Source organism: Ruditapes philippinarum, unplaced genomic scaffold (genome assembly GCF_026571515.1).
Source record: "Ruditapes philippinarum isolate M1 unplaced genomic scaffold, ASM2657151v2 ctg2044_1_1_1_1, whole genome shotgun sequence".
NCBI lineage: Eukaryota > Metazoa > Mollusca > Bivalvia > Venerida > Veneridae > Ruditapes > Ruditapes philippinarum.
Genome location: NW_026863766.1, coordinates 59883 through 86388, shown reverse-complemented (window position 1 = coordinate 86388; position 26506 = coordinate 59883). Strand labels below are relative to the sequence as shown.

The following is a 26506-nucleotide window of genomic DNA, read 5'->3' as shown; positions in this document are numbered from 1 at the left end:
TTTACAACACTTTGTATTCGCAAGTTAAAAGCATAACGGCACCACTTTTAGAAAGCACGGATATACCCGACCAGATTTGTACTATATACGTTGATAACGCTAATGCGAGTTTTCCGTGAATTGGCAACTGCAGTAACCCTCGTACATATTAAATCCCTCGACCTGCAGATACGTCCTCGTGTTTCTCTAGGTATCACATGCACAAAAATGCAATAACTCTTCTACTCTTGCCTTGCGCAATAAACCAGTTTAAGAACGAATTTCCATCGTCCACCATTTGGTTTTATAAACATTATTTAGTACTTATTCCTTAACAATGAATGAAAAACAAGCACATTTCCAAACTAAAATATTTATTTTTCAGTCATTTAACGCATGGTAAATACTTTAATCATCAATAAAAATAACAACATGGGGTGTCATCGACAGTATTACTAGCATAAAATATGACATATCACAATATTCTAATAAATAAATTATATACACAATTCACAATTTAGGTTTACATGGGCAAAAATGACGCATTTATGCTTTAGCTTTGGGTTATATTATATACAGGGATGAAATAGTTTGGCCTTTAGATATGATGCCTCAGAGCTACTGATAATGGCTATGCGTGATAGTACATATAAACAATCAAGACTGTAACTTATGAAATATTCAAAGACTGGCGTAGATATTTTTTTATCTAAATCATTATATTTAGCATCGTATATGGCATATACATTTATAGTATAGGAATGTGTTTTGCATCTTCTTATTTTATGATCTTATATTAGCTTTGATATACACAAATGCATATTTCAGTATAAACAATTTGTTATAATAATTGATTGGCTTTTAGAATTAGGTCTCTATGTCTTTAAAAACAAAATATCTTTTAGAATAACTGTAAAAGCTAGACATATTTTTACACTTTTGGTGCTCAACAAATGATTACATATTGTTTAATTATGTTCGTCCTATATTAAAGATACAGTACAAGGACATTACATATATTCAGCAATGTGCAGTAGATGAAAAAATATATTTGCACGTAAAAAAGTAAAAGGGAACACAATATTACTTCGCTGATAAAAACATTCTTTGAAAGTATAAGCTTATAATGGGTACCAAATCTATACAATTTCTTTTCACATTAAATATACATCTATAAGACTGCTTTGTTGTTTATCCTGGATGGAGATCAATCGTTAATAGTAGGATGATTCTAGTTGATAGAATGGAAATACATATATACACTATCGTACATGTGCGTACGTCTTTGTAGAGAATGATCACACTAGGATTCTGTTTAACACACATGATAAATCTTAGCTATTTCTATGATATAATGGTCAAGTGTAAATCCATTACAATGTGAGATAGTCAAATATTTTGGGGCACATACACAATAATTAATACATCCATCAAAACTGTGCTCACTGTTCGGTCATGACGTAATTTTACTTGTCTTTATTATCGGATGCCAGTAATCAGTCGGCCTGTGTGGGTGTTCCATTATTTCGTACCAATGATCCAGTTGCTCACCGTGACTATACCATCCAAGCTCCACCTTAAATACAAAAGATTATTTCAATTGCTTACTGTTACGTAAACATAAATACAATTTGAATATGTCGATAATAGTTCTCCGTACCTCCTTATTCAGTTACATGTATTATTCATCTGTATTCAGAAGGACGAGAAAAGGGTAGTATTTAATAAGTAAACATGTATCAATATATTTTCATTAAACTGGTGTTCAAAAATATCTTCTGATTGAATCTTGTTATCATTATAATACATTAATATATCACCTGTCCTATCTTCTGAACTCCCATCATCATGTCCTTGTGGATTATATGAAAAACAAAAACGTGACCAAGAAGTTTAGGGTTCTCTCTGTTTATATCAAACACACAAGGCTGATTCCAAACTGGATCTTGCGTGTTTTGACGGACTTTTGTCTTGTGTTTTGCTTCTCTTATTCCATTTATGTACATTTCCACTTTGACATAGGGATCTACAAAGAAAGATATCAAATAATAATATATGTCGCCCTTATGCTGATTTGCTGACAACGATTACAATATCAAACAAAATTATGATGTTTGTTAATATGGTTAAGTTTTTTACGAAAAAAGCATAATAAGTATTTATTTATTTATTTATTTATTTATTTATTTATTTATTTATTTATTTATTAATTTATTTATTCATTTATTATACATATTGTGCGAATTAGAGTGGTTGGGTTAAATGTTTTTCTTGTAAATGAAATTCCATTTCGGAGAACAATAAAATAATTTTTCCGTTAATTATTACGCAAAAGTAATTGTCACTGTTTCTGTAATGATAATAAACATAGCACAACGAAAACATGTTGTAATTGTGTTTAACATGTATTATGCTGCTTCTTTTTTGTATATAACTTTTTGGTTGGGTCGCACCAAACACAGTATAAGTCAAATGGTGACTTACAGCTTTACTGTCCTTTCGTGCATTATTTCAGGCACAAACGTACACCTGTGTAGAACCACTGAATCTTGATAGCTTCTTCACATGACGGAATTCATGATCCCTGTCGGGATTCGAACCAACAGCGTTGCGGGGGCAAATGGTTTTGAAGACAGCGACCTAAACCCTCTGCCACGGATCCCCCAACAGAAGTATTCAATAATATTGCTAAAAATTATGTTTTCAATCATACTACGTACAAACAAAAGAAACTTCTTTTACTAAATAAACCACTACTTACTGACAGCACCAAGAAGTGATACTCGTGGTAATGTCCTTGCTTCTACCACATTGAATACCATTTTCCCTGCAACCGGCTGATAGCAACCAGAGATATGTATATCACCTTGGTGTAGCTGAAATACAAAATCTTATTTCATAACATGTTCTTTAAAAAATGCATTTACTAAGAAAGTGTTTTATGATTAACTCAATCCAATGGTAAACAGTGAATATTATGTATGATGTGTTTATGATTAGGTTTCGACATTGTGTGAAACGGTTCAATTTGTAGTTTGAAGTTAATGTAAGAATGTTTTAAATAAAAGTATGAACACCTTTCCCTGCATAACATCAAATTTGTCATAAACATTACCATATGTTTTAACATGTCTGTTATGGTAAAACACAACTAAAAACTTGAGATAGATGAATTGTTTGACAAAATAAATTAAAGAAATATTACCCTGTAAACACTATGAGGGAGTATTATCAAATCTACAAGTCCATTTTCGTATTTATCTATATCTTTCAGCTGGACTGCCGCCATACCCACCAGATGTCTACGAGTAATATGATGCGAGGAATAAACCTACGATAAAAATATTGAAATATTTTATTTTAAGTGTGTATGGAGGACGTAAAAGTAGACACATTTATAATGATGTCAATTTAAGAATATTAGTAGAATTGAAGTCATATGTTTTATTACGTTAAACGTTATCACGTGACTGGCTAATTAATTTATTTCAACATTTATAAAAGCAGGTCAGTTAAAATAGCTAGTGCGCCATTCTTTTTCTTTCTGAAAATTCATATGAATTGATTTTTATCACATGCAATTAAATCAAGTTTAATGAAATAGTTACTAAATAATTCATTACGCAAATGCAAGAAGAAAATAATGTCTCATGATTTTAGACGTTTTTTTATCTCGTGTTTTCGCCTTGTCATACAGTATTAATGTCTTTTGATCTTTAGTATTTGCTTCTTATCAGCAATTTAGTTGGAACAATAAGCAAACAAATGTTAGGATGATATGCGATGTTAATTTACATGTCTAACTTGAGTGTGATATTACATATGTATCTTTGTATGATATTACAAATGTATCCTTTGTGGGATATTACAAATGTAGCATCTAAAACTTGATATGTTGATTTAGAATTTAAGAAAGTAACACAATCTAACCTGGAATTCGAGAGCAGACCCATCTGATACCTCTTCTCTGGTTATTTCTTGAATAGAAAACTTTTCAAGGAACACAGGCGTCTGTAATATATAAAATAAATTAATTAAAACAGAACTAGATCACGTAAGAATGTTACCTTTTTCGATTTCTTTTTTGTTTTGCCTTAATGCCATCAGCTTTAACATGTCAGCTTTTATGTGTTTTTTTAAACATGCAAATGCCAACGTCGTTTTATTGTTAACCATCTCTATTTTGAATTGCCTCTTATTGATTTTGGTGTTACAACCAACAGTTTTAAAATCTTGAGAATCTATTCTGCTCTCATGAATTTAATCATGTTACTCTCCCTTGATTTATTTATTGTTTTAGTTCTGTATTTAAATGTTCTACCAGGTACTTGAAATGCCTTCACATACGGGTTTACATCTGTGTTACTTGGTAGACCAGCAATTCTGAGATCACCTGCCTGAAAATGGAAATACATAGTATAAAGTTTAAGCATTTTAGCTGATAATTTTATGTCAAGTTGTTTGTTTTCTGACTATGGCTGTAATAAATATACACTATAGGAATCACCATACTTAGATTTTGAAACAAGTCATCTTTATTACCTTTTCATCTTCAAAATTGTTAGGCTCGCAAATAAAATGAAAATTAAAATACAAGACTAAAATATGCAAACACAATGACATTGGGGAATTAGCTGAATAAGTTGTCTATAGGCAGGATATAAATGTTTCACTGAAGTCACCTATTCAACAGTAAGAAAACTATGCAACAGTAAGAAAGCTATGCATCAGTAAGCTAAATCATAACATGAACAAATAATTGAAATATATGAATAAACGCACAATGGAATGTCACGTTAACATTACCTCAATAATAATCACATTTAAAGCATTGTCTGTAAACTGTAGTTGTACTTTCAGACGTCCTGTGGGCTGTAAGGGTGTGGCATACCTTGGAGCCATCATTTCTTCAAGGTTCAAATCGTGCATCATAACCGGTGTGTCGGGTAAACCTATTCCTGGTGGTCTCTGTAAGGAATGAATGTAGAGTACACTATCTCAAAGCAAAGTTCTTAAAAATGAAAAAAATATTTACAAGAAGTTTGTAGTAGTTTGCATTACATTTGAAATCTCGATATTCTTTTGAAATACAGAAAAGAAATTATTGTATCATATGCGTTTCATTTAAATTTGTAACCCATAATTCTGATCCCAAAATGGATATCCTATCAATGTTTTTTATCATTATCTTTTATTCAATTGTTTATATTTGGCTCGAGAATCAAGTTCACTCTTATTGTTAAATTGATATGTTGGAGACACTTCTTGTTGAACAAAAGCGAATAATGTAAAAAAAAAAACGTACAACGATATATTACTTTTGATCGAACGACATTTTCCAATGAAATATTTCTTTACACAGCTGTATTCCAAATGTTTAATAAAATAAATTTTAGTACTTTAAGTTTAAACTCTAAACGGCTTTATTTGATCGATAACGACCGAATTTCTATGTAGACAATCATTTGATGGCATATAATAAATCCTACCAATTTCGGCTTTTTTCTCTGATATGGCGGTGCTACCGGGTTAGGAGTATGATCCAAAGCATTTAATGAGCTAACTACAAGTGACGACAGTGTAACCCGTCTTCCATCTGGTCGAGGTCGACCTGTATACAACAATATAATATGTCACAATTATAATGTAACTAGCGAAATTATAAAGCATGTTATTTTTATGTTAATGTATTTGAATAACAATATTTTTTCGTCTGTAGTAGCAAACTATTTCTTTTACTTTGGATTTAAATCTGGAGTTATTTCGTTTAATTTTCAACAAGTTTGGAAAGGATGTACAGATATCTCAACAGTCTTGCATAAGAACTGCGCACACAGGTATACTTTAACGGAGAAGAAAAAATCTATTGACGGGTAGATTTTTTTTAATAAGCGTGACTCGGGGCTCAAAATAAAATAGCTTTGTGTAATGACGGCCCTGGTAGTTTTATCATCAAAAGAAACTGTCAAAGACATCGCACTAGCACGTAAAAGCATTACACAAGAATGCTTAATACTGATAGGGAACGCAATAACACAATTCTGACATTTACTTTTTATGTTAGTATAGTGCAAATGTACCTAAACTTGTGAATTTATATCTGCAGAAGGAAGCGGACACACTCTGTCTCGGGCTTTAAAGTGTGCACGTGATTCTGCAGTTGGAAATGCACAAAAAAGGTGCATTTACCCTTTTTCATGAATGCATTTATTCAATTTTAAAACGATGTATTATTAATTACACTGACTGCAAACAATATATAACGTTTTGTTTAAATGTACCATTTTTTCAAAGAACCGTTAAAGTTGTTCAACATACCTGGTACTGGTGGCTGCTTTACTGAAAGTAGAAAAATAATGTATACAAACATATAAATATATAAAATATAAATATATTTCAACGAAAAAGATAACTTTGCAATTTTCAGTAATGTCAAAACATTTGTTATGAGTTAAACTTCTCTATGTACCTAAGAAAAATAAAACTTTTTAAATAGGTGTGGATAGCAACATATTTAACTTTTCTAAAAATTCTACTTTTAAAATGAATTTATTACAATATATTTGACAAGAAACCGGACACTTGCCTAGTTTTTATCTAAGCGTATTTTTACGCAAAACAAATGTTTGTATAAATTTTATTTCTTACTTTCAGGAATGAAAATAGCTGTCGGTCGACGAATTTCTGCAAGTGAATGACTCCTTCGGTATGGTCGTGGTCGTTTACGTTTTTTCTCATGTTCTTGCATGTCAGCAGGTTCTTCTAAACTTGACCTCCGGTTTTCTGGTGGTAGTTCTTCCTCTAGTGTGTACATCTCGTCCATTTCTAATGTTTCAGAGTCTGACAAATCTAAAGAATAAATACATTATTTTAAAATCTCAAGACTTGACTCCGGAAAACTCTTGACTGAGCCTGATATGCATTACAGTATATTTGTAACTTCATTTATAACCACTTTATTAATCATCGCTTTATTGACAATCAAATGTCTACGAACACAATCAAAGTCTATCAAGAGCCTTACTTGTCAAGTAAATATTTGCAAATGATGTTATGAATAGGTAGTCGGGAAATCACACCCAGGCGGCCCTATTTATTGTCAATTAAAATAACCTGACATCTCAAAACTCCAATCAACCAATCAACAATTATTTTTAAATGTCACTTTTTGACACTCTAGCTTCTAAAACAGGATAATCTTGATAAGCTTGTGCTGGAGGAATATATATTTATTTAGGTGGCTTTTATCTGTAAAAGTTTAAAAACTGCTTTGTATCATTCATATATTGATATTAAAGAAAAGCTTAAAGAGCCTTAAGCTTGGTGAAGTTTCATGTGATTTATATGATTTAAACATTAACTTGTCCTTATTAAAATACTCTTCGATTTTTTTTATATCTGAGACAATGAACATTTTTTTCTAATTAAAAGTGTAATGTTTAGAGAAGACTTTGTAATGAGTATATTTGAACTATAAATGGTGTTTCCTCACATGTGCGACACCAAAGGTTATTAATTTATAGCCCTCCAATTTATATCATATAACATATTCTCAATAAGGTAGTGGAGTCCATTAACTTAATTATTATCTATTTTTGTCACAGACTTAGTATGGAAATCAACCTAATTGTAAAGCGAGGCTATGTTTTCATTTTTCTGATTGAATTTATCGTAAAAATCAATAAACATATAAAAAGAAGACGTTACTCCTGATGGGAGATTTCTATAAAAGTAGAGATTTCCATCATTTTGCTACAACTCTAATTGACATTCTACGCGTTTAATACAAATCAGTGACAACAAAATAATGACTAAGCCATATTATGTTTTCAATCTCGATAACAAAATTGTGCCTAAAGAGAAGATGTTGGAATTAATAACCTACGCATGAGTTCTGATATTCTTAAAATCATCATTGTCAACAAGACCACTAGCTAAGATCCTTATCTGATCTTAAGAAAGGCTGGCAAAATTCATCACATTTTTCCATTTAGGTATTTCGTCTTAGATAATAGAATAATAGGAAAAACACTATGTGAAAAACAGCTCCGAGAAAATACGTTCAATGAGATAAAAACTTGCTATTTTAGTAACAATGAATGAACTAATTCAACGTGGGCGTCATAAAAATCACAGAATACGAAAACTAACGTTCCAATATATCTGACGTAGAATTACAGAGTTTTGTTACTGCGGTCACTTACAATTAAAGTGACATTATGCTCATGTTTTATTATTGTCATTATCAAGTTGACCTGAATGGCTATATATTTCAAAAGATTGACTGTCATAATGGTGACTGACTAACAGTTGCTATTGGAAAATGTTAAACAAAATTTTCTTAGACTGACCCACTTTGGGCAAAGTGAGTTATTTATCGTTCGTAAGAAATAAATTATGAAATATAAAGGAATTATGACAAAATGTTAACTTTTTGACTTTCACCTGTCACTTGGATGGGCATAATGCCACTTTAAGACATTCGCTACAATTTTCATATACTTAGGAAGAATGAAACCAGTGTCGTTTTTTTATATTTTTCATTATCATACAATATGTTAATAAAAGCATTTGAAGCTAAAAAAATGAAAAAAAACAATCATCAATCTCGTTTTGCTTATATCAAAAACAAAAAAAGAATCAGAATATTAGATATTATGGTTGGGTTTTACGTCGCATCAAAACAGTAGAGTTTATATGGCGACTTTATAGCTTTAATGTTGTTGGAAGTCGGGTGGCACGTGAGTGGAACCACCGACGTTCGATAAGCTAGCTGGATAGCTCCTTCACCTGAAAGAGGCCAAAGATCCTGACCGGATTCAAACCTACAGAAAAAAATTCTTAATGAATTGTTAAATGTTATGTCGGACATTTCTTCAATATTTCATGCCATTTTATAAATAAAAGTACTACACAAGTATAATCTCACCAGCCAGTAATTCATCAGTGTCGTCATATCTTCCTGAGCTAGCATTCGAACCTTTTCTACTACTCCGACTGCTTCCAGAACTTCTACGAGAGGTACAGTCTGACAGTAACGATGTTCTTCGACTGCACAGACTGCTACCCGATCCTCGTCGATCATTTGACGCTAAAGATGTCCGTCTGCTACTTAGACTACTTCCAGAGCCTCTTCGATCAGTTTCGTTTGAAGCTATAGAAGTCCGCCTGCTACTTAAACTTTCAGCACTACATCTTCGTAAATAATCAGAAGCATATGATTGTCGTCTGCTGCCATAATCTACAAATATTTGAGGCACCACGAATTTCGTCTGCTCTTGCTTTTTGTTCTGCATTGGTCCCATAACTAAACTCTTTTTGTCTTCTGATTTTTCTTTTTTTCTTACACCAGCTGAAAGTAAAAGGATAATGAATATAAAATCATCACATTATCCTATGCCTTTCACAATAACTGATCATCACCAGAAAAATGGCAATATAAGCGTTTCACGAAAATTGATTAAATATATGTCAAATTCATTTTGACCATAACAGTAGTTCGACCAATAACGTAAGAACTCTTTGTCTTGCTTAAGACGTTTAATTGTGATTAGAAAATGACTTTATTACTTTTTTGTGCTTCAACGTAGGAGTTGTCATTGTAGTCGTAGTTCAAGTATCAATAGAAGTCAGTTATAGTTTTTGCCGGGTAATACTATTCATGTAGTCGTAGAAGTTGAAGTAATGGTAGTCATCGTCTCAGTTTATTTGAAAACGTAGCCGTCAGTGTCGTTGAAGTCTTTGCTGCCGAAATTGTAGTCGACGCCGTAGTTGTCGCAGTAGTCGTGTTCGTAGACTTTGTCGTGTCTGTATTTATAGAAATTGTAGTCGTATTTGTAATCGTGCAATTTGTAGTAATTGTACACGTTCTTGTTTTTCTAATACCATGAATACATTGAGTCATTGTCACGGTCGTTATCTCAATCGTCGCGGTCGTTAATGTCGTAGTGTTCGTAGCCGTGAAGTCGAAAGTGCTACTGTGCTCGTAATCATACTGGTATAAATTGAAGTTTTATAAACTGTTAGTTGTAGCTGTATAAGGTATCGTAAATATGTTAAGTACTCGCGGTCGAGGTCGTTTTGGTTGTGGAAAACGACATATAGTCGAAAAAGTAGTCAAAATAAAAGCAGTCCTGTTCAAATTCGTGACCCCAAAAGATGTCTGCAAGGATTTTGAGGTGATAGATATAGCGAAGATAAACGTTGCACTAGTCGAATATGTGGCAAAGTTAACAACGAAGAAGTATTTGAAGGCGAAGTTGTGGTCGTTATCGCAGCCTTACCCGACTCGTAGTCGTAGAATTCGTACGTTTTGTTGTCGTCGTAGCTGTCCTCGTTGTCATAAGTCATATAAGTCGAATTGTGGTCGAACCAGTCATTATTTGGAGTTTGTAGCCGAACTTGTAGTCAAACAAGTCATAAAAATAAACATTATAAAACTGTAGTCCTCTATGTAAAAGTTTAAACTGACGATCTCGTGGTCGAAGAAGATGAAAAAGTGTGGGTCATCATCTAAGTCGTATTTGAACTCGTAGAATTGGTGAAGTCGTTATCGTAATCAAAACCGACATCGTTGTGGTAAAAGCTGAACTTGGATTCGTAAACTTCACTGTCATATTTATCGTTGAAGTCGTCTGCGTATACGTAGTCGTCTTCGCCGTAATCTTCGTCTTTGTCTGAACGAAAACGTGATGACGATTTTCATCTTTGTGATCTTACAAATAAAGCTGTATACAGCGATATGCAGCAATGATAAGCTAATACGTATTCTTTTTAAGATGTATACGGTGTAGCAGCCATACAAGTCTTGAGCTGCGTATGACGAATTTAACCTCTCGGTCAAGAGTTTAAATTTTACTGTATAGCAAATCATACAGATGTGGTGTGTACGCTTAACCATGTATTCAGTTCACCTTTCGCTTCATTTCGCCTACAGAATGGACATTGCTAGAAAATGACATAGTACAGATGATAAAAGTGAAAATATCCGTCGTGATATAGTAATTGGCTATATACAAAATATTTAACAGTGAATCCACTCTCATAAATACATGTATATAAGATTTAATTCGTTGGTGGTGATATACTTTTTTCATTTCGAGCTTAAAGATTGTGGAACTCAAACTAATATTATATTTTTATATATAGAGATTAAACAGAAAACATCAAGTTTATTACAAATGCGACATTAAACTAAAGCAAAACTATCAATTTTCTCGTTCCAGACACATTGAACAATGTCATTCATTCAATAAAGTATCACAACTATTGGGTTTTCTTACTAATATGAAACGGTATAAGTAGTAATACTCAAACCAAGAACATAAAAATAAAAACATTTTATAATAAACAGAAAAATGATTATACCTCGTCTAAAGAAGTCATTGATCTCTACGAGTTTAATGACTTATTGTTCTATCTTAAGCTGGTTGAACTAGACTTAAGGAAAAATGTATACAACGCCACTTTTAGCCGTTTAGAATGAATAATATTTGCATGTTTTGCACTTTTCGTTGCTAAATTGTACAGACACAATATGTATTCAAATATATACTCATGTTATACAACTTCAACAAGATATTCTCGTGTTACAAAAAAAAAGCGAACAAAATTTTTAGCAATATTTTTTAAAACATCAACGTTAATCAACCAAAATGATTTTACAAAAGATTTTTGTTTTTTTTTTATCAGCCCCCAAAACCCGTATTTGATTTTTATTTATATCGGATAATTACAAAAAAAATTTAAATTTCCCCGGAAAAATATCAGCAATCAAACAGCAACTGTTAAAACAATTTTACACATAAAAAAAATTTTTAAAAATGTTGAAAAAGGAACCGTTTTGTTCAAAAAGTTTTTTGTGTTATGAACAGAATTTTGCTTTCTGATATAATTCTAGAAAGAGTCATAAACCATAAAAAGATGTATATATTTATTTATTCAAAAGTATTTAAATATTTCCTTAATGTCCAGTTAAAATTAAACTTTAGAGAAAAGTGATCCATCAGAAGCAAGGTAAATATCAATAGTATATAAAAATTAAAGACTCGTGAGTGCACAATCATTCTCTCACCATTCCCTAGCTCAAGTGGTATTCAATAATCTTTAACACTAACGTGCTGGGCTTAGTAATCCCCCAAGGACCAGAAAAAGTGGTAAAATAATGTTAAAAGAAAACTTACAATATAAACGCCGTATAAGCCGTTTCAGCCCTCTGTCCCAGAAAGTCCTCGACCGTATGGATGGGTATCTAAAACATATGAATACTATTACAAAGGAACAGATCCCGAGTGTCACTACCCCAATGATTATTCCAGTAAGCTCGTCTGTAGGAACTGAAATAAAAGAAAAAGGGCGATTTTGAGTAAAAGATAATTGTTTGTATATCTTAATTTACAAAAACATGTACATTTTGTACAATAAATTGTAATTATAAACAATAGTATGTAACACTTTATCATTAATATATTGCTTGTTTCTTATTCAACTAATCATTTTTTTATTTGTTTACTTCGTATTTTCAACATTCTAATACTTTTTTCAGCTATTTTACTTGCATCTTTTGTAACCTGTACTGCTAGATATATATAATAAATTTGAACCAGACAACTGATTTCAAAAGGATAAATAAAGAAATAATTCCAAAGAACGTAGCTAGCAATAGTTGTTTGTTCCGAACTACAAATAAGAAACTTGTGTCCTTATTTAAAGTAACAAGTATTAATCAAGTACCTAAGATTACTTAAGGCAATGAAACAAATTGAATATTTTTGTACTTTAGAATTAATATAGAGGAAACATTAACAAGTACAGAAAGAGCCTGATACTCAGAGATAAGCATGCGTACTGGTAATAATAAAAAGCAATTAATGATTATCAAATCAAGTTTGTTCTGCCGGGATTTCATACAAAAGGCTATCAATTTAGTTTACAGATCTTCAACATAGGGAATGCTAGAGTTCATCGGGGGCGGCATTATAACAACACATTCAGGGTTTTTATTCCCGCCCCCAATAAATAGCATTTAGTTCTATGAAACAATATTCATTCTTCGTTCTTCCCGAAATCGAGGATTCATGTCGTCTGATTAGCATAAACAACATCATGTATTAATTATAATATTAAGCGTTTCCTGGATTGTTTTCTATATTTAAATATATACAATTTATCCACAATTAATCGACCTTTTTTCAACAAATTTATATAGCTCATATTCCACTTTACTGGTTCTTTTATATCGGCGATTTCGAAAACATTGTTGAATATTTTAACTATTGTACACGTCAATATCACCATTCTTAGTAAGATAAGATATTTCGAAGGAATTCGAGGAATATACAATATTGTAAAAGATTTATAGATAAAATTATACAAAGTTCAAAGCGCCTGTGAATTTCTAAAAGGAACTTTTGACTAATTTAAAAGAGTTGTTCAATTTCTCAATTATAATAAATTTAATAAATTTCTCACTGCTTGTCACATTAAGTATATAAATGCTTTTATTCCTATATGTTCATTTGTGTTGTTGGATTGTTTAGTCATATTGACACTCTAATGGTCTCGTGGAGACTTTCGAGCTTTATTAGTGGAAGAAGACCTCGCATGTTCTATTTTGTCAGCTCTGGTGGACACTCGCGTAGTACCTTCTTCATTTGTTAACTAGTTGGAAAGCCCAAATTATTCAAAAGTCTCTGGCGTGATTCGAACCTACAGCGTTTAAGAGCAAGTAATTTGAAGTCGACGACTCAAGGATACCATTTTATTCCTTCTACTTTTTTTACAGTGTATACACATAAGCTTTTATATTGTAATAGTTATAAAGTATGACCTTTAAAAAAAACGTAGATTGTCAGAACATTAGTTTGTTTTGTTATTTTCAGATTAACATATTATGCACATGTCTCTTCTAGACTGTCAACTATTCGCGCCGAGAAAGACATCGATACAATTTATTTTGTACGTTGATAATTAATTGTACGGGTTTAGAATTCCCCAGTGACTCTGATGTTTTGTTAAATATGCTTGTATTTCTCCGCTAGAAAGACAAACAAATATGCACTTTTAATTGCAGCTTATATAATACCTGCACAGGCCTGGACATTTATTTTGTTTGTTTGTTTCATTTTACGCCTTTTTCAACAGTATTTCTGTCATATAGGCGGGTAGTTTCCTAACCATCGTTCCTGGAGAGTTACACCAGTACTAGACTACCAACCTCCGCGCTAAACTACCAAAGCATCTCCCGGGGATCTAACCCACGCCAGAGTGGTAACTGGATTAGAAGTCATCGACTCTAACCCCACGACCAGGCCTGGACATAATTTTACTAAATGTATACCAAAAAAATGAGAATTTTCAAGACCAAAATGATAAAGATATCGTATGATAGACATAACATTAGAAAATAATTTACATTTTCTGATTGTTTGTTAATGTTTGTTTTATCTTTAAAGATTTAACTCAAAGCGCTGAGTATTTTCTAATTATTTCTTAATGACAATTTCAAAACTTATTAGAATAATTAAGGAAATTATAAAGTCATTTATCTGAAAATCTTGTAACAACAATTTGCATATTGTTTACATTTACTTGCGAGAATTGTGCCATGTGTCAATATTTGATAATATACTTAATGGTTTACATTTTTTTATAAACAGGTCAATAAGGCGAGAGAGGTTATCCGTAATCCTGTATCACAAGTTTAGAGATATGACAGCTTGCACATCTCTGTAGTCTGACGAGGCTTTATACTTGTCGCTTAGTTGTTATATTTTGATACCTTAAATCCCCTTAACTTTAAACTGATTGTTCTAAATTCAATAAAATTCAAATCCACTTCACAAATTTAGCAGATCAAGTGTAAAGATACAAAGGAAATTACTGTTATGTTATATTGCAATGACGTTATTGACATTATTCTTTATATTTTATGATAGCATTACTCATTGGTAATATATAAACAATGTATATCATTTTCAAGACTACTAACTCTTATAAATAAATGTCTCTATTACCTCTGTGATTTGTGATAACTTATGATACATTTACAATGATTTACAATGATTTCATAAGGGAGATAATAATTGATTTAATGTTGGTCTTATTGCATTTACGAGGAAATCTAGTATCGACTGCACTGTTAATATTGCATCTACTGGGTAGTAAATATTGTCATAGAGGAGACACGGAAGTGGCAATTATGAGTTTGATTCATTTATCTATCTTACTGTTGGATTTATTTATGTTTTGATACCACTTGATCATGGCCTATGTTAATTATTTTATTTCTATTTATATCAGTCGCTTCATAATTCAATTTTGTATCGGCAAATAGAGCTTTGCATGTGTTTTAATCACATAATAACTTAATAAATAGTAAACGTGCAGGTATTGGTGATAAAGAATTAAAACAACAACAAGTATTCTCTCTTCAAAAACATACCGGACAAAATGCATGATTTATAAAGAACTTCAATTTGTAGTGCTATATGATATAAGGATAAGAGAAAACAAATTCCAAGTCAGTCCTCTAAGAATTACAGGGAATTCACAGTCAGGCTCAAATAATGACCTACTCATTCGTCTGCATGTTTGGTCAGTTTATTATTTGTCGGTCGATTGTCGGTCCTTATATGATTATACTATTACCTAACATGTTAGAGGTTTACACGTAACAATGGTGAAATCCAATCAATATTTTTACGATAGCCTGTAAAAGTTTTAATTTCTCTATCGTCATAAATATTTCACATTTAATAAATGTAATTAAAATTGATTCTTAAACACATCTAAGTCACTATGCTACCATAGAATGCACATCAAAATAAAAAAATAAATTGTATTGTAAAAATATATAAAGGGGAGATGATTTATCAAGAGAAATAAAACAAATATTGAAAGGTATAAATTTCAAACCCGATTTAATTTTGTATCTGTTAATGAAAGGAACTGAAAAGTGCTCACGGTATTTCGGATCGACGTTAGAGATATTCGTTTCTCAACACAACAAAGTATTGGTATAAATAATCCAGAATGACCAGAAAAATGTAAATTTACAGAACAACATCCCCGAGACAGAAGTTCATATTATTCTAAAGATCTGATTTAAAATAGCACGTTTTATCATCTTTATTTAATATTTAACTGTTTCCATTTCCAATTTAATTTTAATTAACAAAATATTTGTTGTTTTTTTTTTTTTGTTTCTAGTGAGATTATATCGATTCCTGTCTACCTAATTAAGTCTCAATCTTGCAATGTGATAGACCAGTTGCCATATTCCTGTTTAACTATCAACTTCGTTTATTGCGTTCATAAAACACAGAATGACGAATTTCTCGAGCACGTGATGAATTATATCCTGTTGGAATGTTGCGACTTAATTGTACTTTATCAAAACAACGCGAGAACAAAATTACTTTAATAGTTCTGCTTTGCACATTTTACTGTTAAAATATGCACACATAAAACATTTGAATATTTGGATTTGTCTCTCTAACAATTTGATACAACTTTATCGACTTCATGGGGATATTGCAGCAATCTTATCCGAATTATATTGTTGTGTTGTGTTTTTTTTTCTTTTATTTATTTTTTCAGTATCTGGTATTTCTAGAATTAAAATTGATGGTGACAACTCAGCTCGGTTTTTAGCAATTCAAAATACATTGATAATGACTACTTATGGTATATCCTGTGTTGCTGTGGTGTTTTTTGAATGCCAACCGTTGTTGTTGATCTTGTTGTGATCACTACGATATGAGCCGCGTCACGACAAAAACCACCATAATGGGTTTGCGACCGGCATGGATCCGCGCAGTCTGATCAGAATCCATGCTGCTCGTTTACAAACCCTATAACAACTGATAGCGAACCCATTATGTTGGTTTGGTCGAGACGCGGCTCATATAATCTTGTTTTTAAGAAAGACTTAGTTGATAATGCATAATTATATTAATATTGATTTTTAACAAATGACATACAATTGTAAGAACATAATGTAGTTATGATATATTTTATCTATATTTCAATATATGCAGTTTTTATATCAAGCTTGCGGATATGCCAATAAATCGTTCAATAAATTTATTATATTTTCATTCGAGAAAGTTAAAGCATTTTTTTCTAGCTTTTTGTTTACATAGTAAAAGAAAACACAGTAGTTTATATGCTACATATGTGTTATGCTTTTACCATTCTTATATCAAGAATATATAATTAAAACTTACATACAATTTAAAGGTATTTATAACTATCATAACATGTTACCATGGTAATTCACATCTGCATCTGATTTTTCGAATGTATGAAACAAACAGGTCTTTAATGGCCTTTTTTTACAAAAGACAATAAATGTTGTGAGCCATCGGCTCAGTGTATCATCGTACATCCGAAACAGTGATTTTATCTCTCAGTAAAATCACTGTTGGAGTTCGAATGCGGGGAATTATATCACAAGGGCGTAGCCCGAGTGATATAATAATGTGCATCCGAACCACAAACAATAATTTTATCAAATGATTAAATCATCACCGATTTGGATATATTATTTCGATTCTAACACGACATCAACAAATAAATGCTGCCATACCTGATATTAAGCTTAGATGCTCCTGATGTGTTTCCGTACTTATTTTCAGCAAGTCAAGATTTTAATGGTTACGTCACGTATAACTAAAACGTCACATGCCATTATATAGAACGTCAAACTGTGATTTTATTGCATGATAATAACACACAATATGTTCAATAGGGAAAAAATGCGGGTCGTGTAAGAATGAACGATTAATGATGCTTTTGCCACTTGTCGTATATTGTCATATTAATTTTCGGTCTTATGAAAGTGAAAGGTTTGTTTGATTAAAAAATCTGACGTTTCAAGCTTTAAAAATTGTTTGCTTAAACAGCTTTTAACAGTGCACGTAAATGCGTAAAAGGCAATATTAAAAGGCTTTAAGGAAATTTGTAGATTGACCAATGTAAGATTTTGCTTGCTCGTTTTGCACGTCGAAACAGTGACGGAGAATTTTCGGGAAGCATAAACCGACTTTGTCCTGTTTTTGGATATTTAAGATGTATTCCATAAAAAATAATATATATAAAAAAAACGCGATCATGATAACAGCATTAATGTTCGGATGTTAAAAGCTACAATACTGCTATAGGTCGATAGTAACATATAATCATATAACGTACGTATCTATTGACAATTTGCAACGTTAATGGGTTGTAATTTCATTAAAGGAAAGTTTAGGAGAAAGGATGTCAGGCATTAATCTATTGACATTAAAGTTTGTTTGCCGGTCTAACCAGTAGCAATGTCATATTAGCAAATTAACAATGAACGGTGTTTCTGGGTACAGAGACATACGCAAGAAGATAATATAATACATCCTCGCTTCATGATACAGGAATCGGCAGTATATTTCACATAAACACCTGTCGTATCGGTGATTAGTACATTTTCATTTGCTTATATATCGTTTAACGTTTAAAATATAAATGCGGCTGAAGAAACTTGATATTGATAGATAAACATTCACACGGTAATTCTAAATTTATGCATTATAAGCAAATTTGTTAAACATAATTTTTAGGCATATATACATGAACATGTATATACTATAGTTTTCCAGAAAGAAAATGAAAGGGAAAAGTTTGATGAAAATATCTATATATTCTCATTAATTTTTTAATGTGTTAAATTTATCCGATCGTTATAAATTGTTTATGCTGCCCTGAAAAACAATTTAGGTTTACTTTAAGACCCCCTCGAAATATTTAAAGGTATAATCATATTTCAAATTATAGAATCTATCATAAGCTGGCATTTTACTCTGGTATATAAAACAAAAATAAAGTATTTAAGAACGGTTTTATTTCTGACGACGAGAAGAGCATAAAATAGTCGTTCATAGCATGACCGAACCTTTTTATCAAACATATCGGGTCGTTACTCTTGTGTAGAAGACAACTTTAACAACGAAACTAGATGCGTATATACCGTCAGAAATGAACCAACGCAGTGTTCCAAGCGATGGCGTACATATATTGCCTCACACTCCGCATATACTTACTTATGTAACCAAAATAGTCTTAAACATTAAAAGCTATTATAAATTGTTGTTTTTGTCTTTGTAAAAGAACGAAAAAAACAATTATTATTTAAAACGTCGCAAAAACATGTATATTAAATGCAAACTGATTATGGATACGAAAGACAGAAGACTGATATCAAAAATATATTATGCTCAAATTTGATATTTACAAAAAAAACCTGATAATTACTAAAAGTCTCTTTGGAATGTAAAATAAACATATTTTGTATTCACACAGAGAAAAATATTGTTTTTTTATTTCTACACACAACAAGTAATCATAGTATGATAAAATAGTGTCAGTAAAAAAACGCAAAAAACTGGCAGCTTTTATAAGAATATACCATATTGATTTGTAAAAAGTGATAGGGAATGCAGTAAAAGTATTTTGCCCAAAGATTAACATAGTATCTCTTTAAACAACGGTTTATTTCCTATTAATCGGTACTGTCTTTTTAATCATTTACAAGTTGTAGTAACGACTACAATAAACTGAGTGTATGTGACATTGGAAAGAAAATTTTATAATTTGTAAAGAAGATTTTCTTTGTTTCTTTATTTTATTTTTCTCATATCAAATTACGCTAAATCTATTATTGTCGCTTTCATTGAACTGTGGCAATGTTCTTTTGTTGAGATGATATCAATATCAAACTTTGTCTTTACCATGAACGATAATGCTTATACAATATATCATATTTCATAGCGATCCATTTAAATAACTGATCTGTATTAAAGTTCGCATTGTTTAAAACCGAGTGTAGTATATAAACCAAACATTAAAATCTAAGTGTTAAAATGGCGTGAAATTTAACGTAATTTAAATCGACACTTTTTAAATTCAAAAATGTGTTTGTTTTTTTAAATACTTTAGAGGGATATTAATCATTAAATGTAAGTTTTGATTTATGTCGTTCTTTATTAATTAATATAAAATAACAACCAGTCAAATTATAAAATCATATCATAGACTATAACATGTACATCAACTTCACACTCATAATATTTTAAAAAATGTAAATAAACTCTATTATTCTAATTTCAGTTGATTAATTGATTGCTATAACACGAAGTGATTTAGTGTAAAGTATCTTTCATGATATATATTTAATTTTCATTCCAAAAAAATGAATAAATAAAACTAAAATTGATAGTTGATGTTGAGATTTTGTTTATTTTTTGTTTTATAGATGCCATTTATACCGAAGAGTAGTGGCAGACCAGCCGGGACCCCTTCGCCAACACCCGGGGACTTCCTGAACACGCTTTTGATAGTTAAAGACACAGTTAATGCCACTTTGTTAACTGAGCACACAAGACTGTCTGATTTATCAAATACATTAACCGATGTGGAAGATCAAATACGGTCAGCCATTGACACGACCATAAGAAATCTTAAAACAGAGTATGAAAAAAGAAGACGTAAAACAATTCCCGGTATAAAAAGATTACAAGATTCATTAAAAAGGTAAGATATATACTGGCAAATGCAATTCTTTAACAATGACTTCCACTTTTACAATTGTATCAATATATATCAATTCCTAGGTCTGATTTCTTTAGGTTATTTGCTATCGGAATGATAACTAATATTTAAACCTTAACAACCGTATTAAGAAACAACGTTCTCTTATTATAAAATGTGAGCTATAAAATTGTATAAAAAAATATCTAATATTCAAATAAAGACGAGATGTGACGTGATACTTAGTCATAAAATGATTTATTATTTATCATATGTTTATTACTTACTTTTAAAACATGGAATGTGCAGTTAGTTCAAGAAACCCAAGAGTAGGTAAACTATTTATTGATTTTTGATACTTAGAAAAATTTCCTGTAATAAAAAAGTATATTTTGTTGTTTGCAATATTTTACACGTCGTCTCTTAATAATCACTAAATATAGATAAATCAAATACTTATTCACAATTTAGTTAAATGAATGCATTCAACGAGAAGTGTTCAAGTGCGCCAGATCAGCAGAATGTGGCGGTCTTAATACTTTATCTATTGAATGGACTTGCTCAGCTTTTAATTTGGATCAGACTATCCGAAGTTTATGGTATTTCAAAAACAAAATACAAAATTTGGGCTAATAGCAGCCTTTAAAGGGCTGGGCAGACTGCATGATACAACTTCCACAAATCAATCTTATTATTTACTTTTTTATTACCTACATAGCATTCGTTTGCAGTTAGCAGTTTACCACAGGGATATAAATGTATGTTAATGGAAGAAAAATGTTTAAACCTCAGGTTAACTGTTTACCTTTAAGTATGTATCGTGTATTATATAGATATGTAAAACTTTAGTAATTATTTGTTGTAAATGTTTGAAATGTATAAAAGTTTCCTTCATTCTCAGCAAAAATGATTAATGCACTCTCATTAGATATGAGCCATTAAATTGTGTATATTGTATCAGTTTGTAACACACTAATCTTTTACCGCAATATAAAAACCTCCTAGCATTTGGTGCAAATTTGCACCTTAAAATTGGAAGAGTTGTCTTGGATACCAATTGTTTTTGTTTATTATTACCGCTTTCAACAAGAAGTATTTTGCTTTCAATCTAATTATTTAGTTTTATTACCTGCGTGATATTCATTTGTCGCTGTCAATAGAGATTTGCTGAACAAGATATTGTACATCCTGCGAAAAGAGCTATAATGCGTTAATTACTTGTAGCAAATTTGTCATGTTTAGATATAGCAGAGAGAAATTTCTGTAAATGGAATAAATATGTTAGAAATTAGAAAAAATTTAAAGAAGAATGTAACAGACAGAGCATTCCCAGGAGGAAACATTCATCTTACTTTATCGACTGTCCAATAAGACTTTTACATTTCGCAAATATATTTCATGGATCCTTATGTGTCTGACACAATTTCTTATACATGTACCACAGTATCCACTTGAAATATAATTGTTTCCCATTTTAACTAGGTCAACATTTCATTTCAAAAGTAGTTTCAACTGAATTTCAGTCATGTTTTTAAGACATCTTAATCACAGGATAAACTGACTTTATATTATTTCGTACAATGAAAATAACTGAATAACCTTACTTTCTAGACACACAATATAACAAAGAGTTATCCTAAACTAGACATAATTAACTTTCTCGGCGTTTTCCCACATTGCAAAGAGATGAGGTAGACAGTTTATGTCTTTTTAACGTAATAATATATTCTGTGATAATAAATATGTTCTATTTCAGCCTGTCAAAGTCGGAATCAAAATGCAAAGCTTCAGAGAGGTATTGTAAAAATGCAGACTCTAAAAAAGCAAAACGTCGTATAAAAGATGCAAATAAAACTTTACAAGAGTGCACGTCATCTGATACCGATTTCGGGATTTCCACATTTGTTGCAGATCAAATTACACTCCTTTGTCAACAATTGATGCAGATACCGCCAAAGATAAGCCGACAAGAGGCAAGAGATGATCCAAACGACTTTGATCCCTTGGAGAAATCTGATTCAGATTCACAGGGAAGCAGTCGTGTTAACACACCTACGAGTCATATCTATACCGAAATAGATGTATTTCAAGCGAGAAACTCAGCATACATTACTCCAAGAAGAAATACATGCGAACTACCAACGGAGAAAATCGCAACCGAGAAGGTAAATAGTCATGATATAGATACTTCAAGCACAAGACTTAACAGTGTTCTGTTATTTTCAAGTGATAGTGAAGAGGATTATGGATTTAGTGATACAAAACTTAAAGTGAGTACAAAAAGACCAAAATCTGCCGGGAATGAAAATAGAAAATCAAGATCTCATAAAAAGTACGGAAAACAAAAGTCCGGTAGTCCTGACTACGAAGTACTTAATAAGCCAACAAGTTCAGATGTGTTCAGAAGATGCGGTTACATTGACAAAAATCCATCAAAAAGTCGTTTGAGTCCGCACCGTAGGTCAATTTCGCCAGTGATTTACGATGATTATGAAAAACCAGTAAAAAAAGAGATTGAAAGTTTAGGCGCTCCTATTAAAGAGTACATTAAAAGAATGTCACCATCAATTGAGCTTGGACTTATAGATAACAATAATATGGACAATAATCTAGTTCAAATGCAAATCCATAATGACGGAAATGTTTGCCACTTAAATGCAAAGCATGCACAAGAAACGTCAATGTCTTCGCGGACAGTACCGAAACGTTATCTTCCAGCTACACCGAAAGTAAAGAATGAAGACAAAAGTTATAGAAATTCGCCAGAGCAATTTAATACCAATCCACAAACAAAGGAGCATGGTATCGACAAAGTTGATGGAGTAATCGATTGTGATACTACTGACTCGTTTTCTATTTCCTCGGCCTGCAATACAATTGAACTTCTGAATACAGCACAGGATATGCTTTCCAATGCACGCTTGTCGGAGACGGCAGATCTTACACAAGACGGAAATCGAGTCTTAAACAGTGAAATCATATCGCTTGCGAGAAGACCAATGGCGTATGAAGACGATTATATTGACGTAGATGAAATCAAATTTAGAGAAACCATAAGATCTGCACGGCGAGAAATAATGAACACGCTTAAAAGTAAATATAGGAACGATAAGGAGCTTGTGTCTAATGAAAAAGATTTAACTGAAACAAAAAGTAAACATAATGCTTCTACTGACGATTATTCTCGAAACCGATTTCCATGCAAAACAGATCAGAACTCACCATCTTCGGTTAGAAATTCTGGGGTCAGCCCTAAATTTAAAGGTAAAGACAAACGTGGTGGTCACATTCCTGCACAAAATTGTGAAAATTCTGGGGTTTATAAAAGTAAATTAGTATATACTTATGAAACGGAGAAAAGAAAACTGAATAATTTCTTAAGGACTGATTTTGAAACAGCCGACAAATCTTCAATTGTCACTTCTGCAATCGAAAAATTTGAGAAAGCTTCAAAGAGTGATTTGAACTGTACTTCGGAAAGACGACACAGACCAGTGGTAAAATATGGTTTTGGGGGAAAGTATAGATCAGCTAGTGAACCACGCGCAGTTGTTTCCCAATTGAATCACAGATCGACATCCGAAATGCCGATTTACGCAAAGTCAAGTAAAGCATTGCAACCACGTAATTGTTATCAAAGTCATAGCTCAGATAAAGATGAAAAAAGCGAATCGAACAACGTTGGAGAATCTTTAATCTTGGCAAAATCATGCACAGAAAACGACCTTTTAAATCTAGTGACAAGTGAAACTTCAAGTTCGATACGCAGACAGTGGAGCAAACGAAGATCGTCATCGTTGACATCTCGTGTTGATGACGTTAATAAATCTAGTACACCGGTTTATCAGTATTGGGGCTCTTTTTCTATCCCAGAAAAAGCTCGCTGTTTCATTTCTGCTATTGTTGTTCTCGACGACCGGAGTGTTATTCTGTTGGACCAATTGCACGGTTGTATTCACTATTTTGACAGACTATTTCGGCACAAAGATCATTATAAGTTGTTAGAAAAGCCAAAGAGTTGTATTAAAATCGACTCTTTCACTGTTGCAGTAGCTTTTCCCTACAAAAAATGTGTATCTATGTTTAGTGTTAAAATGGATGCAATCTTGACAGAAAAGGATATCAGCGTACCGTGCCTTGAATGGATTGTTGACATAGCATTTTCAAAACCTATGATGTTTGTCTTATGTAAAGCTGGGGAAATACATATAATTTCAGAAGACGGATCGGAATTGAAATGCTTAAGAGTGGACTTGAATGGGAGATTATTTATTCCACCATCTGGAAAACGTTTTTTCATACTAGGCGAAGGTCGAGTCTCGAAGTTTGACGCAAACGGCATGTTTATTTCAAGTAAGGCTGACATAGACGCACATTCAATGATATTTTTAGAAAACATGATATATGTTGCTGACAGACAAAAACATAAATTGCTTCCATTATCGGGTCCTGTTGACAAGCATAATTTGATAGACATAAGGATAAAGTTTCCAACAGCCATTGGCAGTTCGATCAATGGAGATACTGTACTTGTAAGTCAGTTTGAAGATTCAATGGATCAATCATTGACACGCTCTGTTACCGTTTTCAAATTACACAAAAATTAAAGACATTTATTAGACTTTTCAACAAAAGCAGACACTACTTGAACACGATATAACATATACGGATGTACAAGACAAAATCAATGATATATGCAAAGATAATGTTTGATTTAATTCATAAAAATTATACGTTCTTTTTCTGTTACATTGAGAGACTGTTTTCTCGAAATAATACGCAGTCTGTCTACGAATCATTACTGTGATTGTATTTTATTGACATGCCTAACACATTGCTGAGAATATCTCTGAATTAAACAAGTGGTTTAATCCTCTTCGTATTGCTTGTCTCAATATGATGCCGTTAGATATACGATCAGAATTCCCTGTATCCTTGCGCCTCAATATTTCTATATTGGTCATCTCATTTCCTTCTCATTACAATTTCAATTTCCGGCTAACGTAATTTCCGACAAAGGAACTAACTGTATTTAAGATTGTGTTCTTGAATGTAACTACACTGTATGAAAATGCTGTATTGATGTATTGTCGTTTGACACTGGGAGGTAAAAGGTTTTACAGTAGACTTTTTGATATTGTGTCGAATTAATGTTTTGCAGCTTTCACCATTCTTCACTTGCAGTGTAATTATTTGAATTATTCTGTCGCCATAGTGATGAATGTTAACAATCTAAATATAGACACGCGTATATATCTGAGAACAGAAAATAAATATTACCATTTCAGAATGAAAAGAAACTTTGATGTGACAGTATCAATGAATTTAATATACAATAAAAATTTACATACTTTAAATTAAATATCCTCCTATTTGAATTGAAGTTTCCTGTCTTGTAATTATACAGCTATGTAATAAAAGCTCTTAACGAAGGGTATTTTACAGTATGAAATTTGTCAGTTAAATTTAGCAAAGAAATCTGACTTGACGGAGTAGTGTCTTCATAGAAAATACGTTCATAAATAATCTAAAGAACACTGTTTATACTACTTTATTTTAATCTGTTTTTTTGACATGCACAGATTTAAAGGACATTATGATACAAATGACCTTTATTTATACAACTTAAATGAACATGAAATATTTACACTTGCATTTAAGTACCCTTTTAAGCATCTTAGAAATATCTTATTCGATCGCATATATGCAAGTATCTAATGCAATATAAACAATCTTAGCTTAATATAACCACAATCTACTATGTATTCTTCTAATACATGTCATTATGACTAAATGCAAAAGCAAAGACTAAATCTACAAATTATACCCAATTAATTACATTTTTGATATGTGAGTATCTTTTCATTTAATTCCAGTATGAAATGATAATGCTATGGAGTGAACAGCTGTTACTTTTGTATAAATAGAGTATAAAGGCATAACCTCTACACTGTTCTGCAACCAA

General features: G+C 31.7%; 2 protein-coding genes across 2 annotated transcripts in view; one reads left to right on the top strand and one right to left on the bottom strand.

Annotated features, from left to right (window-relative positions):
- Positions 1–336: 336 nt before the first annotated feature.
- Positions 337–26506, bottom strand: part of LOC132723275 (synaptotagmin-11-like) — a 37869-nt gene continuing 11699 nt past the window's right edge. The window contains exons 2-13 of the mRNA XM_060707948.1: positions 12162–12314; positions 8909–9331; positions 6628–6828; positions 6298–6318; positions 5469–5590; positions 4786–4947; positions 4258–4376; positions 3910–3991; positions 3185–3310; positions 2741–2855; positions 1800–2005; positions 337–1555 (exon numbers count right to left, since the gene is read on the bottom strand). Coding sequence (XP_060563931.1) covers positions 1433–1555; positions 1800–2005; positions 2741–2855; positions 3185–3310; positions 3910–3991; positions 4258–4376; positions 4786–4947; positions 5469–5590; positions 6298–6318; positions 6628–6828; positions 8909–9331; positions 12162–12314 — 1853 coding nt within the window. The 3' untranslated portion in view covers positions 337–1432. The remainder of the gene's footprint in view (positions 1556–1799; positions 2006–2740; positions 2856–3184; positions 3311–3909; positions 3992–4257; positions 4377–4785; positions 4948–5468; positions 5591–6297; positions 6319–6627; positions 6829–8908; positions 9332–12161; positions 12315–26506) is intronic.
- LOC132723274 (uncharacterized) lies at positions 19842–25423 on the top strand. The gene is made up of 3 exons (XM_060707947.1): positions 19842–19970; positions 20267–20544; positions 22298–25423. Exons 2-3 carry the CDS (start codon positions 20267–20269, stop codon positions 25146–25148), a joined length of 3129 nt encoding a protein of 1042 aa, XP_060563930.1. The 5' UTR covers positions 19842–19970; the 3' UTR covers positions 25149–25423.